The sequence below is a fragment of the Polyodon spathula genome, chromosome 24 (genome assembly GCF_017654505.1).
Source record: "Polyodon spathula isolate WHYD16114869_AA chromosome 24, ASM1765450v1, whole genome shotgun sequence".
Lineage (NCBI taxonomy): Eukaryota > Metazoa > Chordata > Actinopteri > Acipenseriformes > Polyodontidae > Polyodon > Polyodon spathula.
Window position 1 is genome coordinate 11,888,267 of NC_054557.1, and position 19,791 is coordinate 11,908,057.

A 19,791-nucleotide genomic window follows, 5' to 3' on the forward strand; every position below is an offset into this window, starting at 1 on the left:
ATATGGCAACCAGCCATATTCTGCGCACATTAAAGTGAGGAAGAATAGTTTCCCATAATAATCTCCCAGGCCCAGTGCTAGATTCAGGATCGTCCGTTTTCTTCCTACGGTGTACAGATGAGGCACCGTAAAGACCCCAGTGATTAACACGAAGCTGTTGTCAGGCTGCACTTGAGTTCCTAACATCAGACATTAATAATACCTCGTTGTCTTACATTTACAAACATGTTCGCCTGGTTTTTCTCCGCCATCTATTAATCATGTCAAATAAAGCATCTGAAAAAGAAACGGTAGTATTGAATATTGCAAAAAAGGTGAACATGTGTAATTTGTAGTTAGCCAGTTTGCCTGTAAACTCTGTGATGACAGATTGACTCTGTCCTTCCCAATTACTGAGGGAAGCTATGATAAGGCAGCCTACAAAGCAGCCAACAAGTCATGTATTTGACGTCGCTTTTATGTAAATTATTTCCAAGCAGAAACCTGTTTCGTCATAGCAGTATAAAAAAAGGGCCACTTATTGCAAATCTTACAGATTGAGGGAGGGGCACAGCATTCACTACAAGATAGATCTGTACACATTTAAAAATGAAAAGGTAAAAAAAGAAAATCAATATAAAGGTTGCTTAAAATAACTTATGTTACGCCGCTGACCGACAGAGTTGCACATGCGCAGTTTACATTATCATGAAAACACAGTTCAGTAACACGTTTTTTTCACCACCTCATCCTAGTGTATTAAAATAAAAGCAATCCCAACGGGTGAGCCCTCCAAAGCGGGCTCGAGGAATGCTAAGGGGACACGGCTTGCACTGCCCATGCTTTGTGGAGTAAAGAGAGATAACTTCAGTTCCCAGTGTCAGTGAAGTAAAGCCCACATAAGGGACAACAGCTACACTGCTCATTTTAAGTCTGTATAAGTTAAAACATGAGTGGTAATTCTGCGGGAGTTGTATATTCTAAACAATGCACACTGCATTGCCAAGGGACTTCCAAAACATAGAGAGAGACAGAGAGAGAGAGAGAGAGAGAGAGAGAGAGAGAGAGAGAGAGAAAAAGAAAGAAAGAGAGAGGACCAGTGGACCCAACACCTACTAATACAGCCTCAGGCCATTGAGCCGATCAGTGGAGACTGCTGGCCATGACCGCTAAAAGAGTCAGAGACAAGCAAGGATAATAGAGCTAAGCAGAATCCACCGTCACGGCCATGAGAGTAAAAACAAAGAGGAAACAACATCTTAATAGACAAGGAACAGGTGGCAGCACAAGGAAGAAAAAGAGTTTCATTAGGACCCATATACCCCTAATAGGATACAATGGATGGTCCCGAGATAAAAACGTAGATTCAATACGTTTCTATCATGCTGTTGTTTACCTATCTTTCAAGAAAGCTTATAAACATCAACGCGGTCATCAGAGGCATGTTTTCTATCACGGAAAAGACACAAAAAACAATGCCTCTGTTTCGACACCCATGCTTGTCAATCATTTTTTGTATGTTGACAGTGAATGGTGAATGCACACTAAGCCCACTTTGCAAGCCAGTCATCCAGAATATCTTTTAGACCTAATATTGGTACCAGATAATTGTGCAATGCGAAATGCGAATGCATGCTTAATTGAAGAAATCAGAAAAGGCAATTGGCTTGTAAATTGTCTCATTAAAATAAATACATACAGGGATCCAAATCTAAATCAAAAGTTGATAGCCTAGTAGTTTGCGAACTTTAGGAAAAGCAATGTGCCATAGGGCTGACTTCATGCATCTGGTATGCATTTACATGACAAAAGTATTTCCTTTTTATTTTTGCATCTTCCCTTGGAAACTGCAGAAGCTGTAAATAATTTAACGCAAACTTCACGTGAGTCATTCAGTCGGCGAACTGCACAACTAGAGTAGGCGGGTTAAACGGGTGTGATAGCATCGCCTCTTAAGGACCCGACGTGATTGGTACTGTAACAGAACAAAGCATAACTCGAGAAGTATGCTAGTTATTTTATTAAATGTGGGCCAATTGCAATGCGAAGGTTTCCAAGTGCCGAGGCAAAGGAATAGCCACGCCTTTAGTGACTCATTAAAACGATGTCGCCTGAAAGTCCTCAGAACTTTAAAAAGGTTGTCAGACACGTTTACTTTATTGTAACAACGTACTGTGCGAGGGACTGTGTGCTAACTCAACAGCTCAAGTGAGAAGACCACACCACATTATTTTCTGAGCAGTTGTGCTTTTGTTCAATGAGTGTAAGTACGAGCAATGTAAGAATTGTGCTTTCAACGTTTCTGATATAATTATTATTTTGATGATCAAATTGAACAATTACACCACAGGCTAATGTATCAATACATTAAGGAGTGCAATTGAGCCGAAGCCACTTCGAGAATTACAGGTGTCGTGTTATTTTGTTATACTGCGCTTGTCCCGGTGTTTTGCTTCTCATCAATTTTTGCCAAGTTCCTATACTGCGCATGCACGCATGCTTACCTCTTCTTCTGCTTACTGAGTCAGAAAAAAACTCCCTACTTAAATCGTTTTAATGTATTGTTATTAAGTAAGTATAAATGGATACAATTATTACTGTTGACTATTTTTTCCATCATGGGTAACGCTACCTTCCGAAGATTATTTACCTTAAATGAAAATATATACTATGATGTCTACACGGGTAAATAATAGTCCCTGTTTGTGTGTATTCCTAATCCTAAAGTAATGTGTTGATGGCATTCATTCCTTTTTGTATTGTTGGTGTCGTTAGTAATATGGTGTTATTGTCTACAAATGCTCTTAATAGCCGTAGTACATTATGAAAGTGCTTGTTGACCATTATTTGATTTACTATTGTTTTTTTTTATTTATTGATCTCCTATTTACTTCAATTCTTTGAAAAGGAAAGTGGTTTTCAGACTTATTTTAGATTAAATCATCTTTGAGTTTGTACTGATTTAAGTCTTCACTAAGAAGCAGTGGAAAATATAGTTGCTCTTTGCAAACCAAAAAAGCTACAGTCAATCTCTGTTAAGAATTGAACAGCCAGTATTATCATTTAACCTGTAAAAGGTTTGGTTATCTAGGTTATGACAACCATTTACTATACTTAGACTTCTAATATAGTAGTTTACATTAGAAGGTCATTGCAAATGTTTTGAAATTGCCACTTTTTCTGGTTTATTTAATTCAAGTACATAACAGTTCAAGTAACATAAACTGTGGTTGTTATCTGAAACAGAAGATGCACATTTCATTATAGCAAGATCCTAGTTTGGTTGGTGAGAAAAGATGACACAATCTGTGTATGCATATTAACAACAAAGCATGTCAGATGAAATTAAGGCTTCCAGGCTTTGCAAAAGTTATTAGCAAAAGTTAACTATGCAAAAGTTATTAGCAAAAGTTAACTATGCAAAAGTTGCTGCTGTTCAAGAGGACTGTGCATCTATCGTACAGTGTGCTGTGGTGTAGCGCAAGGGGTTGAAAGCTCAGGAGAGGACAGATTCTAATCAGATACTTTAGCTGTCAGATTCTTTAGCAGGGTTCTCCAGCGTTCACCATTGATTTTCAAGCTTTGAGCCAACTCTTGTTGTGTGTAACTCTAGCATTGATAAGATGGCTCACCCTGGTAGGTGTGCCTATTCTAGGAACCCTTGTCTCTATAGTACTTGTTAATAAAGTGTACTTCCCAATAGACATGTTCTCTAACCCTTGTCTCTATAGTGCTTGTTAATAAAGTGTACTTCCCAATAGACATGTTTTCCGAAGTTGTTTTATTTGTCCAAAGTTCTGACTGGGACTTTGATCAGGCTGCTGCAATGTTTTGGATCTGAATTATCCAGTGAAAAATACATTTTTAAAATGTTCAATCCGAAATAATACACAAGCAGGCTGCCTTAATTTAGTTAAAGTTTCCATCAGTATGTTATACTGAGTTGATAAGTTAGTGAGGACATCCTTGAGCCCAAGTTGTTGAGGGTATCAAAATCTCTCTTATGAGGTTTTAGTATTTTCAAAACTCAAGCGATACAAATCCAAGGTCCAGAATAACACCTTTTAATGTCATTCTAAATGATCTTGGAGTTGTAATTTCCTGGTAATATTTTTTTTGTGTTTCTTTTACAGGAAAGAGATATTTTTCAGGGCCAGAATCTACTTCTTCAGTTTGTCAGCTTCCCTTTACAAGTTAAAAGAAGATGATGGCAGGTGGAAAATATACATTTTAAAAAAATAATGATTTAGGAATGCTTATACCTATGGCATTCATTGTGTTCTTAATGTAAAATTAAAAAAAAAAAACTAAACACATATACTGTATTTTGCAAATGCAACAGGGATGAAAATAAGACTCCAATTGCACAGTTTCAGCCGTTCCAGGATGTACAGTGAATGGGTAACAAGCTAAGGTGTGTTGTCTTAGTTTTTTGATCGTCTGTTTTCAGAGATGGAACAGTTGTTCACACCACGTCACAAGGCTCATAGAAAAAAACGTTGAGTTGAAACCACTTTGTTTGAATTAAACTGAGATCAATTCCTGCTGAGTTTCAACTCCTTATTCATTATCCAAACACTTTTCCAGCCTACGATATTCCCGTTTATCTGAGTTTATTTGTTTTAGCACACGGAGAGCCCTGTGAGGCATGGGAGCAATCCTATTGCTACAATGGAGGCAGGTGCTACAGGATCCCTTCTATGTCCACCCTTTCCTGTGTGTGAGTAGCACTTTGTTTTTGTGGTTGGCTGCAAATCCATAATGAATGCCCGCTGTATGCCACAGGAGTAACAATATCTTCTGCACTTCTGAAGTAATTCATTTTGACTTCAGCCCTGTTAATTCATGTTGATTTCAAAACATGAAGAGGTTCCCCTTTCCCCTCAACCCCATGCCTAATGAATTCATTGTTTATTCTTTACTAATTCATACCCTCTTATCTGCCCACCAGAGGATTGTGAGAAGTGTTCATTCATGCATGAATGCATGCCTTACACATGAGAGCAACATAATTTGAAATTAATACAGGTAATTAAATCCACATGAATTAACAGGCTCAATTCAAAATGAATTACTTCAGAACTCAGAGCCTCAGATATTCAGGTGTTCTTCCTGTGGGATTCCAACGGAATTCATTATGAATGTGCTGCCATTATTTTAAACCGTTTTTGTATTGCTGAATGAAAAGGTCGCTTGTTTTAGACCGATGGGTTGACCTGATCATGGTCATGGATTTTTCTGAGCATTTTACACAGCACTGGGGAATTGCCCTGGATATCTGCGATCATTCCGGGGGGGGGGGTTTGCAAACTAAAGGCTACAGAAACCAGTTAGGGTTACAACCAGTCCCAAATAAACGAGTCCTGTCCTACCTAAGATGCATCTCTTTGTTTGCTACTAGGTAACGGTAGCAAATTGCAGTACAACAGTACCATAAAATAACGGTACCACTATGCTACAGAATCAGGACCACAGTACAAGATCCATTGCGTTGCCATTGTTATTGTTGTCGTATGCTAACAGTTTTGCTAGGGTGATACGCGAGGCATTCACAATGGAATCTTCTAAACTTTTCTGCAAGTAGCTATCGTGAAGCAGAATATCCGAATCATGAATCTCTTTTGCAGGTGCACTGAGAACTACAGAGGAGCCAGGTGTGAGGAGTTCCAGCTCCTCAGCAAGGCAAATTCCAGGAACGAGGCGGGACTGATTGCCGGTGCTGTCATTCTGCCAATTCTTATTGCTCTTGTACTAGCTGGAGTGATCTACTATATCTGCAGGTAAAGAGATTTACCTTGGGAACAAATATCCTCTTTCAAATCCAGAGAGCATCGTCATTTCTGTCTCAGGTTTAAATATACATGTTGTTGATTTGAAGCTATGCTTAAACTTGTAAACTTTAAAAAAAAATATTTTTCAGAATCTGGAGGCAGAAGAAAAGAAACCAACAGAACAGCAAGCAGCAGTATCACCACGACTATCCCCGAAGCAATGGAATATGATAAGCACTACTTTTATATGAAAAGCAAGGAGAATTTTACATTCACTTAAAACATAAAATGAAAGACTGACGCACCCCAAACATGCTGTAGAGATCTATTGTACATAGAAGTGTGTCGTTTGGGCTTTGGTCTTTGGGCTTTTCTTAAATTTAATTAATTTTTTTTTTATTTAATGTATATTTAGTATGATGCTAAAGTTTGCATTATGAATAGTTTATGATTTTAAAATCCATTTGAAATGTGTTTTTAATACATATTATTGTGTCCTTTTCAGGGAAATTCCTGTAAAGTGGTTTTCAAACATAGGGTTTTTACCAAGTGATCTAAACCACAAATGTATTTAGTGTAGGTAACAAATCGCACTCAAATACATACACTTTAATCAACAAACAGGACCCAGGTTATAGAGCCACTTGGGAAGCAAATAAACAGTTCGAGGCTTTGGACAACTGGCAGCAATACGAATCGTATTGTTGTTTAAATGTTATTTCAAGGGTAGCTGTACTATAGAGGCTGGCCACAGGTCCCTCGAAGACCCATGGTGTTTAGTCTTACACTGTAGCACATCATCTTTCTCATGTTTCCTAACAGAAGATGAGCAGCATGTGGTAACTTTGAAGCTAATGACAACTGTGTAAAAGTAAATTCAATAAAATAAATAAAACGGGTGGTATTGTAACATTATGTGAACTAAAATTAAAAGCATTAGGAGTTCGATTCTGTACCACTGAGTGACTACTGTGTGTATGACTGTGGAATCACAGTTTATTCTACTGTATTTACTTTCTGGTTATTCCCCAGACATGGGTCTGCATGAACTTTCTATCAAAAACATTGGAATGGGGTTGAGTATTAATTTCAAACATCTGCAATGATCTGAGTCTATTTTCCATCTAAGCAGAAGGGGGCTGGTGAACTTGTTGCCACTCCAGCAATGGCATGCAAAGCACGGCGGCAGAAGGCAAGGCTCTCTGCAACACACCACTAGGCAGGTCACTGGAGTCACTGCACAGCAAGTAACTGCATGTCTTAATATGAAGACTTGGGTGACTTTGAAAAGCAGTCCCTTAGGAAGAATTGGAGTGTTCCATTAGGAGGAATCACTTTCAGAACTCAAAGGCCCCATGTTGGGCTGCACTTGCTAAACGTGAATCACCCTTTAATGAGATGATGTTGAAAGCTACCATGTTGTGTTAATGTTAAATGTCATTGTAGACATTCATGTTCTACTTTGTATCAGTTATGTGTATTTCTTTGTATTTCAACAAGCTTTAGTTGTACGTGTGTAGCAAGAAATTGTTGTCGGCTGGCTGAAGATGAGTCATGTTGATACAGTTATGTAACAGGCACAGAAGAGAGCAAAAAAAGTGGATTACTTTGTTAGATTTTGATGAGACAAGCAGCCTAACCCAAGGCTCATCACACCCAAATACATGTGCCATAGCTGAATCTACAGCAGGTTAAAGATTGCATGTAAGGCATTTTACAAAGTTGTAGTTGTGAGAGACGTATGATAGTTTGGGAACTGAATCCAGGCCCATGAGTGCCTTGTAATTTAGTTCCTTTAGGTTATGTCTTTGCCAACCCAAGCAAGATGTTCTCCCGATTCACTGCACCTGCACATTGTTACATTAATGTCATTGGTAGAACAATCCCTAGCAATCTTCCCACTGAAGCCCAGTTGTTCCAAGAATATTGATTTATGGAGGTTAAAATCAATGATGAATTAACCGAGTCACCAACTGCCCAGAATGTGACTAGGATGAAAAACATTTCACTGGCTTAAAAAAAGGGTTTGTGTTTCTAGTTCCTTATCTTACAGTCTTTATCATCCTTGCTTCACCTGTTTAAGTGTGTAAGTTGTGTTCACCCCATGTTCACCTGTGTAAAAACTGTAAAAAAGAATGTGCTTCATGATGAGTGAGATGTTCAGAATAATGGTTTGTTCGGTCTAATTTCGGATTAGAGGAAGCTGTAATACAGTATCTCTTTTTACTTTATTATTAATATATTTCCTGCTTATAGCATAAAATGGAGATGTAGATATTTCCATAATTTGTTATTTAATGGCTTGATAGGAGGTTGCGCTGTACAAAAGTCATTTTGAAGGGGATGCCCTCCAGAACAAGCTTAAGAATCCCTGTCTTAATGCATTGAAATCAATCATAACCCCTCCCCTCCAAGGGTTAATATGTATTCTTTGCTGTGAGAGTGTGTTTGTCGAGTGCTGTGGGATGTGTGATGAATGGCACTTACAGCTGACTTGCAGTTTCTTTGTTTTTGATTTATAGTTCATTCCTCCTGTGTGATGAAGCTTTGTAAATCCTTGCTGTTATTATATTGCCTGGCGTTAAGATTCTTCTGCATTGGAGGCTGCCAGGACTAGTACGGCACTCACCATGGTACCTTTCACACAGGCAGAGACACATTTTCAAATGCCCCAATCCATGTTTTAGTGTGGTTAGCCATCAGTCCCAGTACTTGTTGGAGTGTACCGTACACATACGTGCATACTCTCAGGTCAAAAGTTATTAGTACACATCCATCATTGGTCTGATAACGGTGAGCAAATTGGTGAATGAAGTCCAGAGGAAGAGGATGGAGATGACTTATAGGGATAATCTGAGCCTCTCGAGTGTGCTGGGCAATAGATTTTCAGACTTAATCTTGTGCAATGCGTGGTTACACAGACTCAAAGGGAGGACAAGGTAGTGTTAGACAATGGCAAAGCTGTGCAGAACAGATTGTCATCTTGAGGCAATAAAAAGGCCAGGAAGTCCAGGAGAGCAAAGAGGATCACTCTCCTGGTGCACAAGTCAGCGCCAGCTCTGATCTCCGGAGGGGCGGCTGTGATAAGCAATTGTTTAATGGGTGCAAGTCAGAGGAGTGGGTATTACTGCTTGGGAAAAGAACCAGGAGGGTACATCAGCTAGGATGGGGGGCAAATATTAATATAGAGGCTCAGCCTACAATGTATAAGGGTTAAAAATGTAAGCCATTATTTTAACTTACAATAGGTAGAATGCTTGTCAAAGGACAGCTAATATATACACATCTAGCAAGTGTGGTGTATTGAAAGTGTTTCCAGTTTGGTCACTTCCACCTGTTTGGGGGTCTGAGATTGGTACTTTTAACATGTGTCCCTTCCATCCACCAGTAAGCCTGTATTAAGTGCTAATCCAACACAAAACAACCACAGTAGATCAAGTTACTTTTCTTCAACCTTGTTTCCCCCAAATTGCCCAGGTGATGATGACACACATATTTCCACCTTCTATTCAGAAGAGGTAGGAAAATTGACAAATGGTCACACAGCAAGTCGTTGCGTGAGCTGGGATTTAAAACCATCTCTCCAAGCCCACAGCTCAAACCATATGGCAATGAAGTCATACACTGGGATTCAGAGGAAAACCTTTCTTCTATTAATACAGTAACACAATCAACTCAAAAAATGTGAACACAGCAGGTCCAACTGACTTAAAAAACAAAAACAAACCTCTTTATACATGGTCATTAAAAATATTTGCATATACTGATTTAGGGTTTAAAAAACATATTAAGAACCATCAGATTCTCTGCTCATTATAAGGTGGACCAATGGCAATGTTAATTAGGCTAATATGACGTAAGATTTTAAAGCATTGGTTAGAATTCTTTTTACTGATTTCCACCCAGTGTCAGCAAAATAAACCCATTGAAATTATGGATTTCAGGTTAACAAAACACCTCATTTAGAGTCATGTTGTTTAGTGTTGTTTCTACCAATGCTGAATTATTCAGGGAGTTCAGTAAACAGACCAATCTCTTCAAGGAAGGCAGTTACTTATCCTGAGGTCCATGCAGCGTGTCAGGTAAGTCGTCGAGCTAACTAGGTATGACTGATCTATTGCAGGTTCACAGTCCTGTTCCTGGCCCCGTTGGAAGGCCGAGAGGCCAATAGCCAGTTAGCTCATCCTGTGAGGAGCATGAAGAATTGCAGTGACAGGACTGCCCCTGACAGGACAGCAAGTACATATGAGACGGCCAATAATATTGACTTTGTAAGGCTGAACAACATAGAATCGGTTTAACCTGGGCTACATGATTTATATAAAAAACAGACAGCAGGAAGATGGAGAGGCCATTACGCGGTCATGCTTTTACCCTAGTGTTGGGTGTGACCAGTGGGGGCATTGTCAGGAAGAGGCAGTCTGCAGAGGTGGCTGGAGTGGGGGTGCTGGGGGAGACTGTCAACCTACAGCGATGATGTTTGAGAGCGGTTGATTTTTGAAGAAAAAAGAAATCAGTTGCAGATGCAATTCGATTCACATATACATTGATGACTAGGAGTATTGCCTGGTTTAAATTTCTCAGACACAAGTCTTGGGATTGCTTCAATTCTCAAGTCATTGGGGCTGCCAACATGATAGGGAAGTCTTGCTCTGACTCCTGGGGAGAAGCACTTTGGTAGTGATGGATGAGGCTGTCCAGGCACAAGCAGCAGTACCCAAATGTTAGCATCTAATAAATGTTATCAGAAGTGACAAGGGAAAAAAAAAAAAGTATATTCTCTCTGAAATGTTTCTAAAATAAATATGCAACATACTTAATGTTTTTTAAGGTTTGGGGATGGCATTTAGTAGATGGTGTCTGTCTTTTACTGCAGTAACTTTAGAGAGAACAACCTGCAGTGCCATAATGGCAGGAACAAGTGCTTTGACTTGACAGACTCATTCGTGACTAACGCATCCACATGACCATTTCAAAAACTGCCAGATCTATAAAACTACTACAAATAGTTATTGACAAAACTATGATCAAAGACTGGTGCACATTTGTCAACAAGCTTTAGAAATGGAGTGTTTTCTCAACCGGTATTTCAACATATATGGCAATAAATCATATCTACCAGGCCTATCCGGTGCCTTCGAAATGGACTCTCATCTATTACCTTTCAAATTTGCATCTTTATAATTGCGATAATCTCTGTCATAAAACTGGGTATTTTAACACGGCAGTATATTTTTTTTCTCCATTTTAGATACTGCTTCACCCTGCTGGAAAATGTGCATTGAAGCTGTTCAGCTCTCCAATTGGTCAATTCCTAGCTGTCACATGACAAACTGCAAAACCTAAGATTCAGTCCCATTTATATCGCTCCAGTGTTGCCTGTAGTGTGAAAGATACTTATCAAAAGTATCTGTTCTATTCATTTTAGCTCGTCATATCACATCTGATGTGTAGCGACCGTAAGTAACAACACTACATCTATTATATAGTGTTTTTCAAGACCAAGGCCAGCCCAAAGATATTAGTTTTATCAATTATATTTACTATAAAAGCAATTAAACAAATTAAGGAATTTTAAGCACACATAGTACCTAATGTTTGATGCGTCAAAGCTTTGGTAAAGAAAAAAAAACAGGCATACTGTGGATAAAAACAAAGGCCTAGAAACGGTGACGAATCTTTCCTTTCCTTTCCACTATAAACAGGGCTGCAGAGCTGAAAGAGTTAATGATGCAACTGACCTCAGGAAATACAAGGAAAATTTAAACAGAGATATCTTTTAAATGCTAAAATTGTTTTAATAACAGATACGTTCAGTATGCAGCATTCATACTTCCATATGCACTAATGCAACCGCGATGTAGATCTTGATCCCCAAAACTTTTTTAAAAGCTATAAATTACCTCTTATACAAAAAATGAAGCGTAAAGTCACCTTGTGGAAAAGTGCTACTTTAAAAACAGGAATCACAGCTGCCAAGTTGCACTAAATTACAAAGTTATGGTTCAGGTCAAAGCTTAGAACATTAGCCCATGATTTTTATGCAACTGCCAGAGATAAAACAAATGATACAGTGCTATACCATTACAAAACGTAGAAATGGTTCTGGACTGCGCTCGACACATTTATTGCAAAAATGATTGCTGTAATAACTTACTTTTAAGAACTCACACAATAATCCACGATACACAAAAGACAGAGGTCGCAATGATGGATTATAGAACATTGTGTTTTAATATAATGGCTGGACTGGATGCACAAAAGAAGAGAATTTTAACTGCGCACACCACTAGTAATATTTGGTTTACATATTATTGACCAATTACATTAAGATAAAAAGCAAACGTTACCTTTTCGTGTAACAAATTTAACAAGTTCCAATTGCGTATAATCAACATTTACGCAAAGCATGTATAAGACTCCTTGCTTTATTTGTAAATACAACTAGAAACAGCACTTGGGCTTGTCCCTCCACATAAAAACCACGCATGTGATGACACTATAACAGTGTTATAGACACTGTCAGAACACACTTAATCCTCCTACAAACCGCGTCAGCATTCAAGCACTTAAATGTGTGAACCTGCTGGCAGCCAGCGATATGTGTGCTGCACATTACCAGGAGAGTACTGCCTGGCCCCCGTTTAACATGAAAAAACTCCAGAAAACAAAATGAAAAATAATAATAATACATTTAAGCAGAAACTGGTTAGCAATCCATACAAACATGGATTTTCTTTTTTTCGTAAAGTTCTCCAGCACTAGGAAAATTACATTTTACCATACAGACAGGTATGGTACATAGCCAAGTCAATTACAGTACATTTAATTACAGTCCAGTCATGTATACACTGCTCAAAACAATTCAGAAACAATATTTCCAGTAAGCATAATCAATGCCAGGATTATTGGTATATGTGGTGATATTTACATATGGAGAGTGGACAATAGTATAGACTGGAATGTCTGATATGCCTATATTACCACCATCTGACACCTCATTAATTACCCATTTAGCATTTATATGACTAGAGGGTTAATGTAGTCATAATTTCAATACAGGATTTGTGGGGTTTATAACACCTGATATACAAATCTATGAATGTCCCTTAATTGTCTGGAGCAGTCCATGCATTTCCCCATCAAACTTTAACACCCCAGAAAGCCTATGAAAACGTACAGTGCATTGACTTCATTTTCACACGTGTTATAAAGATTTCCTAAATGATGTGAAACGCATCAGAATAGTAAATCTTTTGTTACAAACCAGATTTTTGGAAAAAGTGCATACTGCTGGTACGCTTGCTAGTAAATGGAAAAGAAAAAAAAAAAACCTGGAGTGACTCAACTCTCCCCTTCACCTAATACTGCTCTGCCGTCCGCTCAACAACCCTACAAAACCTGCTCCCGCTGCTTCATCCCAAATGAACAAGTGCCACAACGGTGGAATAGCCGTGCTGCAGGTTTTCCGCGTCAGTCAGGGTGTAACCATCAGTGACAATCTTGTCACATCCGATCTCCCCATTCCCGAAGAAGCCAAACAAAGGAATGCTTGGGAAGATTTTCCGAAAGGTGTCTGCTTCCACGTTCTTCGAATTGTAGTGGTGTTTGCCACGGCCCACACAGGCGAACATGAAGCCCAGGGTGTTGTGCTGGGGGATGTTGGCGGATTTCAGGCGCTGCAAAGCTGCTTCTGCAGTCTTATCACTGTTCACGTCCTGCTTGAGGAGAACCGAAGCGCTCTGGATCTTGGAGCCACTCAACGCCAGACCCACAACCCCGTAGGAACCCGGGTTGCAGCTTCCATAAGCAAACAAGACACACAGTGGAAATAAAACGATGCAAGTCAGTTCAATTGTTTGCATCCAAATGCTCATTTGTTTAATTAAAAGCTACACAATTGTCTACAAACAGCTGCAGGAGGTATGTTTTAGTAATCATTTTTTGATATACATTGGTGAGCTAGATTAGTCAAACTAAAATACTTGTTTGTACATTTTAATCATCTGGAAAAAGGATACATTATTTAATTGTAAATTGTTACAAGAGCTTCTGAATAAAGTATATACTGTATACAAAGCCCATTATTACGAATTCAAGTAATCAATTCTAGTGTACACTGTACTTTCAACCTACCACTCTGGCTCTGGGGAAGTCACACTCTCAATATGTCCACCTGCAAGGAGGATGTTAGCTTTGGACAGCGGCTCAATGACTTGGTTAAGGAATCGTGCAGCGCCCGACTTAAACGCCTCGTATCCAAACAAAAGAACCACCCGCAGATTGGGATTGTTCACAAGACCTGCGAATGAACAAACACATATTGTGCAATAGCAGTCACAGGAAAGAATAGCCAGTCTGCCCTTAACCACCCTTCCCTATCGAAACAGCAGACTTGCTGGATATTCAGATTTGATTACCCATATTCAGATGGGTAAATTGGTAAAAGTATAGATTGTTATCATAACACACTTATAGAGAAGTAAATCAATGGTATTACTCCAGGAGTACATGTTTGACACAATGGAGGAGGCATGGAGGCAGATGCTTCAGAGAAGAGTCCTTGTATCATTTCTTACCTATGGACAGTATATATTTAATGATTTGAAAGAAGAGAAGAGGTGTTAGCCAGGTATACTGGCCAAATTACAACACAGGAGAACGGAGCAAAGACACAGTTGGCACATATATTGTTGCAGGGTCACTCTCTCAACAGTGACTGAAACGCACACAAATGTACTAGATAATACAAATGTAATATTAATTCATGTTAATACATAGCCTAATGGTGAAATGATGATTCAAGTTAAAATTAATTAGACCCTTGAGTAGATCATCATTAGAAAAGTTACAGCAGTTCTAACCAACAGGTGCTGCTGTTAGTAAAGCAAAAAGTATCACATTGACACAATGCTTTTTTTCTTATAAACACTCTTTCCAAAAAAATATGATTCAATCACAGCTGTCAGTTGACTGAGAACCATTCCATACTCTAGCAAAAATACATTTTAGAACAGTTTCACTTCGCAACAAAGTTTCACTTCCTTTGATTCCAGTGCTAGCCTACAGAAAGAGGATGCAGTTGCTTTCGGAATAAGGAGAATCAGCTAATAAAACAGAACAAAAACACTGAACAACTGATAAGTGTCAGGGTGCTAATTAAGCAGTAAGTTTGACCCAGTATTTTGGAAAATTCTGTATTAAAAATACCAAGGATAATAAAGAAAAAAAAAGCATAAAATGAAAAGGCAATGCACTCTAGTACATTTAAAAGCACATGCGTTCATGCTCCATTGTGTTACCAGCTATACCCACCTGCTTCTTCAAGAGACGTGCTGGAGAAATTCCTTTTACAGAAGTGGAAGGAGCGGATACTTATTCCATCAATATTGGGAAACATGACGGCAAAACCTGCTTCTCCCTCTTCAAATTCCTGAGGCAGGTTACTGTGTGATCCCATCGGAGTTACTGGAGAAACAAAAGGGGCTGGTAAGCATCCAATGCTCTCTTAAATACCAGTGCTCTATTCCACTTACAAAAATACATTCAAATAACCAGGACTGCAGAGGCACGGACTATCCTACAGAGCCCGACTTAAAGTATAATTACCAATTTAAAAGGACATTAAAAACAGAGAAGTTGCCTCTTACAGACAATCCCAGGTACTGCAATGCCCAAGATGTCACATCCTATGGGAAACAGTTTCCTAAGCTCATCTGTTTTTCCTGAGCTAGATGATTTTTTCACTGTAGGAAAGAACAAAAAAAAAAAGCGTTAGTTACAGATGCAGCCTAAAATCAGTCTCAATGTTTTTCTCGCCAGTGTTGATTTACCATCAATGCATATGAAAAGTTCAGTTTGACTTTTTCATTTTAGTTGTTGCCTAGATGCATGACTAGTCACTGATACCCATGTGATTCAAAAATCATCATTTAATGGATATAATTAATAAAAGGCTTAAGAATTCATCAAATCATCTCCTACTAACTTTTAAATCAAAAGGCAAAGAGAAATTGCATTGGTAAGACCCCTGTGGGAAATCTCTATAAGCCTGCACAGAGGGGTGTATTATAACCACCAGATGAAGGCCAAATGTACCCAAATGCAAGAGCCAAGAAGCAATCTCAATCTGTGACCACAGATTGTCTGTGGGCAAGAATTAGCTTAGCAGCAGGGGGCACAAAAAAAAACAAAAAGGCTACATATATTAGAAATATTACAGGAAAAGCTTTTTTTGGCACTAAGTGGCAGCGTTGGCAAGGACAGGATAAAAAATTTGGTTGTTTTTGTTGGGAATACAAATATTGTACAGCACTGTCTCCTATATTTAATCCCCCCCCCCCCCCCCCCGACATCAACAACCAGAAATGTAATCTTAATGCAGATCGTTTAGATTTACACTTAGTGTAACAAGTATTCTGACCACAGTCCTGGATGTAGTGAGAGGAGGGTTGCAACACTGCTTCACAGGAGATGCAAGAAATAAAAACTGTGTAAAATCGGACAAGGGATTTATGAGGGCAAATAACACAAAACAAATGCAACAGTTTAAATACACAGCAGGGATGGAAATAAGACTAGGATTGTATAGCAGTTTCACCAATTCCAGGTTTTACTACCAGCTTGATTCCCCCTTGTGAATAGATAATCTCAGGTATGTCTTATTAAGCTCACAGTAAAACCAGGAATGGATCAAACTGCTTTGCAATGGGAGTCTTATTTCCGTCCTTATTAAAGTGTTTTGTAGTACGTCTCCTACCTTTTTTTTTAAGAAAATGATTATCTTGCTGGTTAAAAGCATCAACATCTGCCATAATCAGCACTGTCTTGGGAAGCAAATACACATTCTGCACAGAAGAGAACAGGTTTACACACACGCACACACCATGTCTTATCTATGCTGATTATTGGTTCTACTGGGCAAAAATCAGAATTTTACTGTGCCTTCATGTGTGTGATTATGATTTGCAATACCCAAGTTCAGACCAAGGCACCAACAGGAACCTTACCCAATATCGGTGCAAGTAATACTAACTTGGGTAAGATGGTTACAAATATGCATACCACACATCAACAGCACAGAAGGCTGTGACAGTACAACTGGTGAATGGTCTTGTTATTAAGACTTTATCTTGTAAATCACACAGTAATGGTGTCCATCTGCAGCCAGTACTAGAACTCAAGATTACCTCCACTTCTTCAACCAGAGTCCGGGGGAGGACGTGGCCAGTGCCGCCACTGGACCCTGAAGCAGAAATCCAGGTCACTTTCTGCTGTTTTCTGAGTACTCTGCGGGCACACTCCCGCCACAATGCGCAAACACTAAAATGAACAACACAATTACAACGTGATGCTGTACTACAGCACACAGTAAACTCGCGGATTATGTACGTTACTGTCTGCATGTGCATTGAAGAGTTGACTGCCAGCTAACAAGAAATACCTGCAAAAGAGGAGCCCCCCCCCCCCCCCAACAATACCGACAAACTACAGTGCTTATCGATAATACTTACAGCGCGGTGTTAATACAAACAAGGAAGAAGTATCTATCACTCAGAAAATGCGGAAGCTCATTTATGACTTTACTAATTCGATTCCAAATATGTAATGAAATGCAACCCTTTTGCCGTAAGAACTCAATTGTAATATGATTTTTGCACAAGTAAACAAAGTACACTATACGGTAATTCATGCTGATACGGTATGTGTCTGCTATATTTATTTTCTTACCTGGCGGTGTGAAACAGTGACTTGGTCGGTACGAATGTGAGAATTCTCTCAACAACCTCGGCTACGTTAGAAAGCACATACCCAGCTTTACTTTCTATTGTTAAATCCATTTTTGCAGCTTTGTAGCAACATAAAAAAGTCTACTATGCACAGCCAGAAGCCGCAGACCGTTTATTCACGACCTTTCAACTTTCCACCAAAAAACTAGGAAGCACACACTCAATTGAAATCAGCTGTCTGCCGAGCTTCATAGCGCCTTCTAGTGGGTCTTCCTCAAAACCTCCAAAATGTACCATTCGAAAACGACCGAAATTGTTAGCTTGCTTCATTCAGTCACTAGCAGATCAAACAAACTTCGATACACGGTATAGACGTCACAAATACCACATGTTGGATACACCCGCCAGCTTTTATGAAAGGTGCTACAAGTATAGTCAAACGTTTCAACGATCGATCTTTTTAATGTCTTAACACGAGGTAATGTGAGCTATCGGCATGAAATATGTAATACTAATTTTGTCCACCAGTCCAGGAAACACTATAACTGGATAAATCATCTGGTGATCACACTATGTGTATGAGCAGTACAGACCTATCTCCACTACAAAGGTCTCGGTCTTGCTATTAGCCTGGCATCAGGCAATATGAGTCTATAATTATCTATGTAATCTGCAGCTGGTCTTTTGGACAAAGGGTTTGAAATTAACTTTGTCTATTCATGACGTGATGCACATAATTATGGAAACGTTGTGCTACATTAAACAGGGGGATCACGAGCGCACACCTGGGCTGTACCGATGGTTTAAAACGAGAGTTTGCACGCACTCTAAAGGATCTCAAGAAACCACCTCTCTTGTGTTCCGAGGGAATGGATGTTAATAGATTTCGTCTTTCTACTGGACATGTATAATTAGAATGCTGGTGTCTAAAAATAAGATCTCTAGCTAATCAAATACTATTACATTTGCCAGCAGAGAAGATCATGCAACAGGGTTCAGGTGGATGTGCATGCTTGAGGTTAGTGGACCGCAGGATGCAATGTGCATATAATCAGGGATCGTTGTTCGCTTGGTTGCTGAAACAGATTTGTTCCATTTACAGTTTTTATATAGACTATGTACAGTCTATGCCAGTGTTTCTCAAACTGCTATGCCGCTATCATTCAGCCCATGTCAATGCTTTTGCCATGGTTTGGGTGGCTTCCCTTTCAGTTACTTTGTATTAACCAGGTCTAACAGTGTAGTCTTTGTTGGCCGCACTCAGCACTGAGAGCATAAAGCACTGGCTGTGGATGGAGCTGGGAAAATAGAATGCAATGCATCCAGTTAGAGCGGAGGGGCTCAGCTGCAGACAGGATGCCACATATATCACAACTCAACATGCAACAACAACCATAACTTCAAGTCAAGTATAACTCGTTATGTTTCTTCCTTTCTAAAGTGTGTGGTTGAAAGTTTTAAGAATACAAATAAAGAGAATGATAAACAACACGGTTTCGGGTTTTCGTATCCATCGATATAATGGCACTAATTTATGCACACAGTGTGTTTGTTTATTTTTTTGTTCGCCCATCTGACTTGGTTGCAGCAACTGGGTATTGGAATGGCTACCTGCAAAAAAAAAACCAACAAAGCCCACACGGGGGCGCTGTTGGCCTTGTTTGGCAGCTGAGGCGATGATGGGGGTTTCCTAAATCGCTACTGCTAGAGAGGGGTTTTTTTTTTTTTTTTAGCAAGGTACACACCCTGTGACATCAGTACATTTTGAAGAAAAAAACCTCATACAGACGCTGTTGTGCAGGATTGCAGGGGGCTAGGGCCGCCTTCCTAACCACTGCTTTTTATTTATTTTAAAACAACTGTGTTTTGTTAAAAAGACAATAATAATAATAAAGTACTAATTTACAGGACAGTAAGGGATCTAGCCGGACCTTAATCAGACATGTCAACTTTGGACGAGACAGATGCACTGCGGCCGAAATATGGGTGTAAGTAGACTCCAGAACTTTTTTTTTTATGACCTTACTGTTATTTAGCAGAGTTTAAGCAGAGTTTTCACCTTGCTGATGCGACGCAAACAAGGGATCGGTTAGGAGCGCTTTGCGATCAGTTCCAAACAGTTTCCGTTTTTATTTTCCACATTAAGTAGAACAATATATATATTCTAATGCTATATTTATCATGTACTGGTAAGTAGCCCCCATCTGCCAACTGCTGTAACTCACCTTTCCTTTTTTATCATCTTCACTAGAAGTGCAGGGTTGTCTTTTGAGTCAGTAGCTAGCCCATATTGAACAAGTAAAGCAGCCTGC

General features: G+C 39.2%; 3 protein-coding genes across 3 annotated transcripts in view; 2 read left to right on the plus strand and 1 right to left on the minus strand.

Moving 5' to 3' along the window:
• The first annotated feature begins 2,092 nt into the window (after positions 1-2,092).
• LOC121298921 (pro-neuregulin-4, membrane-bound isoform-like) lies at positions 2,093-6,398 on the plus strand. Its single transcript, XM_041226242.1, has 5 exons — positions 2,093-2,242; positions 4,113-4,193; positions 4,606-4,699; positions 5,607-5,759; positions 5,900-6,398. The coding sequence occupies exons 2-5, from the start codon at positions 4,184-4,186 to the stop codon at positions 5,979-5,981; spliced, it is 339 nt and encodes a 112-aa protein (XP_041082176.1). The 5' UTR covers positions 2,093-2,242; positions 4,113-4,183; the 3' UTR covers positions 5,982-6,398.
• Positions 6,399-11,961: 5,563 nt separating this feature from the next.
• Positions 11,962-17,893, minus strand: LOC121299296 (F-box only protein 22-like). Its single transcript, XM_041226974.1, has 7 exons — positions 17,481-17,893; positions 16,940-17,072; positions 16,510-16,597; positions 15,401-15,496; positions 15,066-15,218; positions 13,887-14,052; positions 11,962-13,550 (listed from the first exon to the last, which is right to left on the minus strand). Exons 1-7 carry the CDS (start codon positions 17,588-17,590, stop codon positions 13,166-13,168), a joined length of 1,131 nt encoding a protein of 376 aa, XP_041082908.1. The 5' UTR covers positions 17,591-17,893; the 3' UTR covers positions 11,962-13,165.
• Positions 17,894-19,233: 1,340 nt separating this feature from the next.
• Positions 19,234-19,791, plus strand: part of LOC121299295 (ras GTPase-activating-like protein IQGAP1) — a 40,390-nt gene continuing 39,832 nt past the window's right edge. The window contains exon 1 of the mRNA XM_041226972.1: positions 19,234-19,467. Coding sequence (XP_041082906.1) covers positions 19,422-19,467 — 46 coding nt within the window. The 5' untranslated portion in view covers positions 19,234-19,421. The remainder of the gene's footprint in view (positions 19,468-19,791) is intronic.

Bases quoted from the DNA above. Each gene is read 5' to 3' on its own strand.
- LOC121298921 (XM_041226242.1), top strand. The intron at 4,700-5,606 runs GTGAGTAGCACT...TCTCTTTTGCAG, and splicing joins ATGTCCACCCTTTCCTGTGT to GTGCACTGAGAACTACAGAG. The intron at 5,760-5,899 runs GTAAAGAGATTT...AATATTTTTCAG, and splicing joins GTGATCTACTATATCTGCAG to AATCTGGAGGCAGAAGAAAA.
- LOC121299296 (XM_041226974.1), bottom strand. From the start codon at position 17,590: ATGGATTTAACAATAGAAAGTAAAGCTGGGTATGTGCTTTCTAACGTA. The intron at 15,497-16,509 runs GTAGGAGACGTA...TCTTTCCTACAG, and splicing joins TCATTTTCTTAAAAAAAAAG to TGAAAAAATCATCTAGCTCA. The intron at 14,053-15,065 runs GTGGGTATAGCT...GTTCATTCGCAG, and splicing joins CACGTCTCTTGAAGAAGCAG to GTCTTGTGAACAATCCCAAT.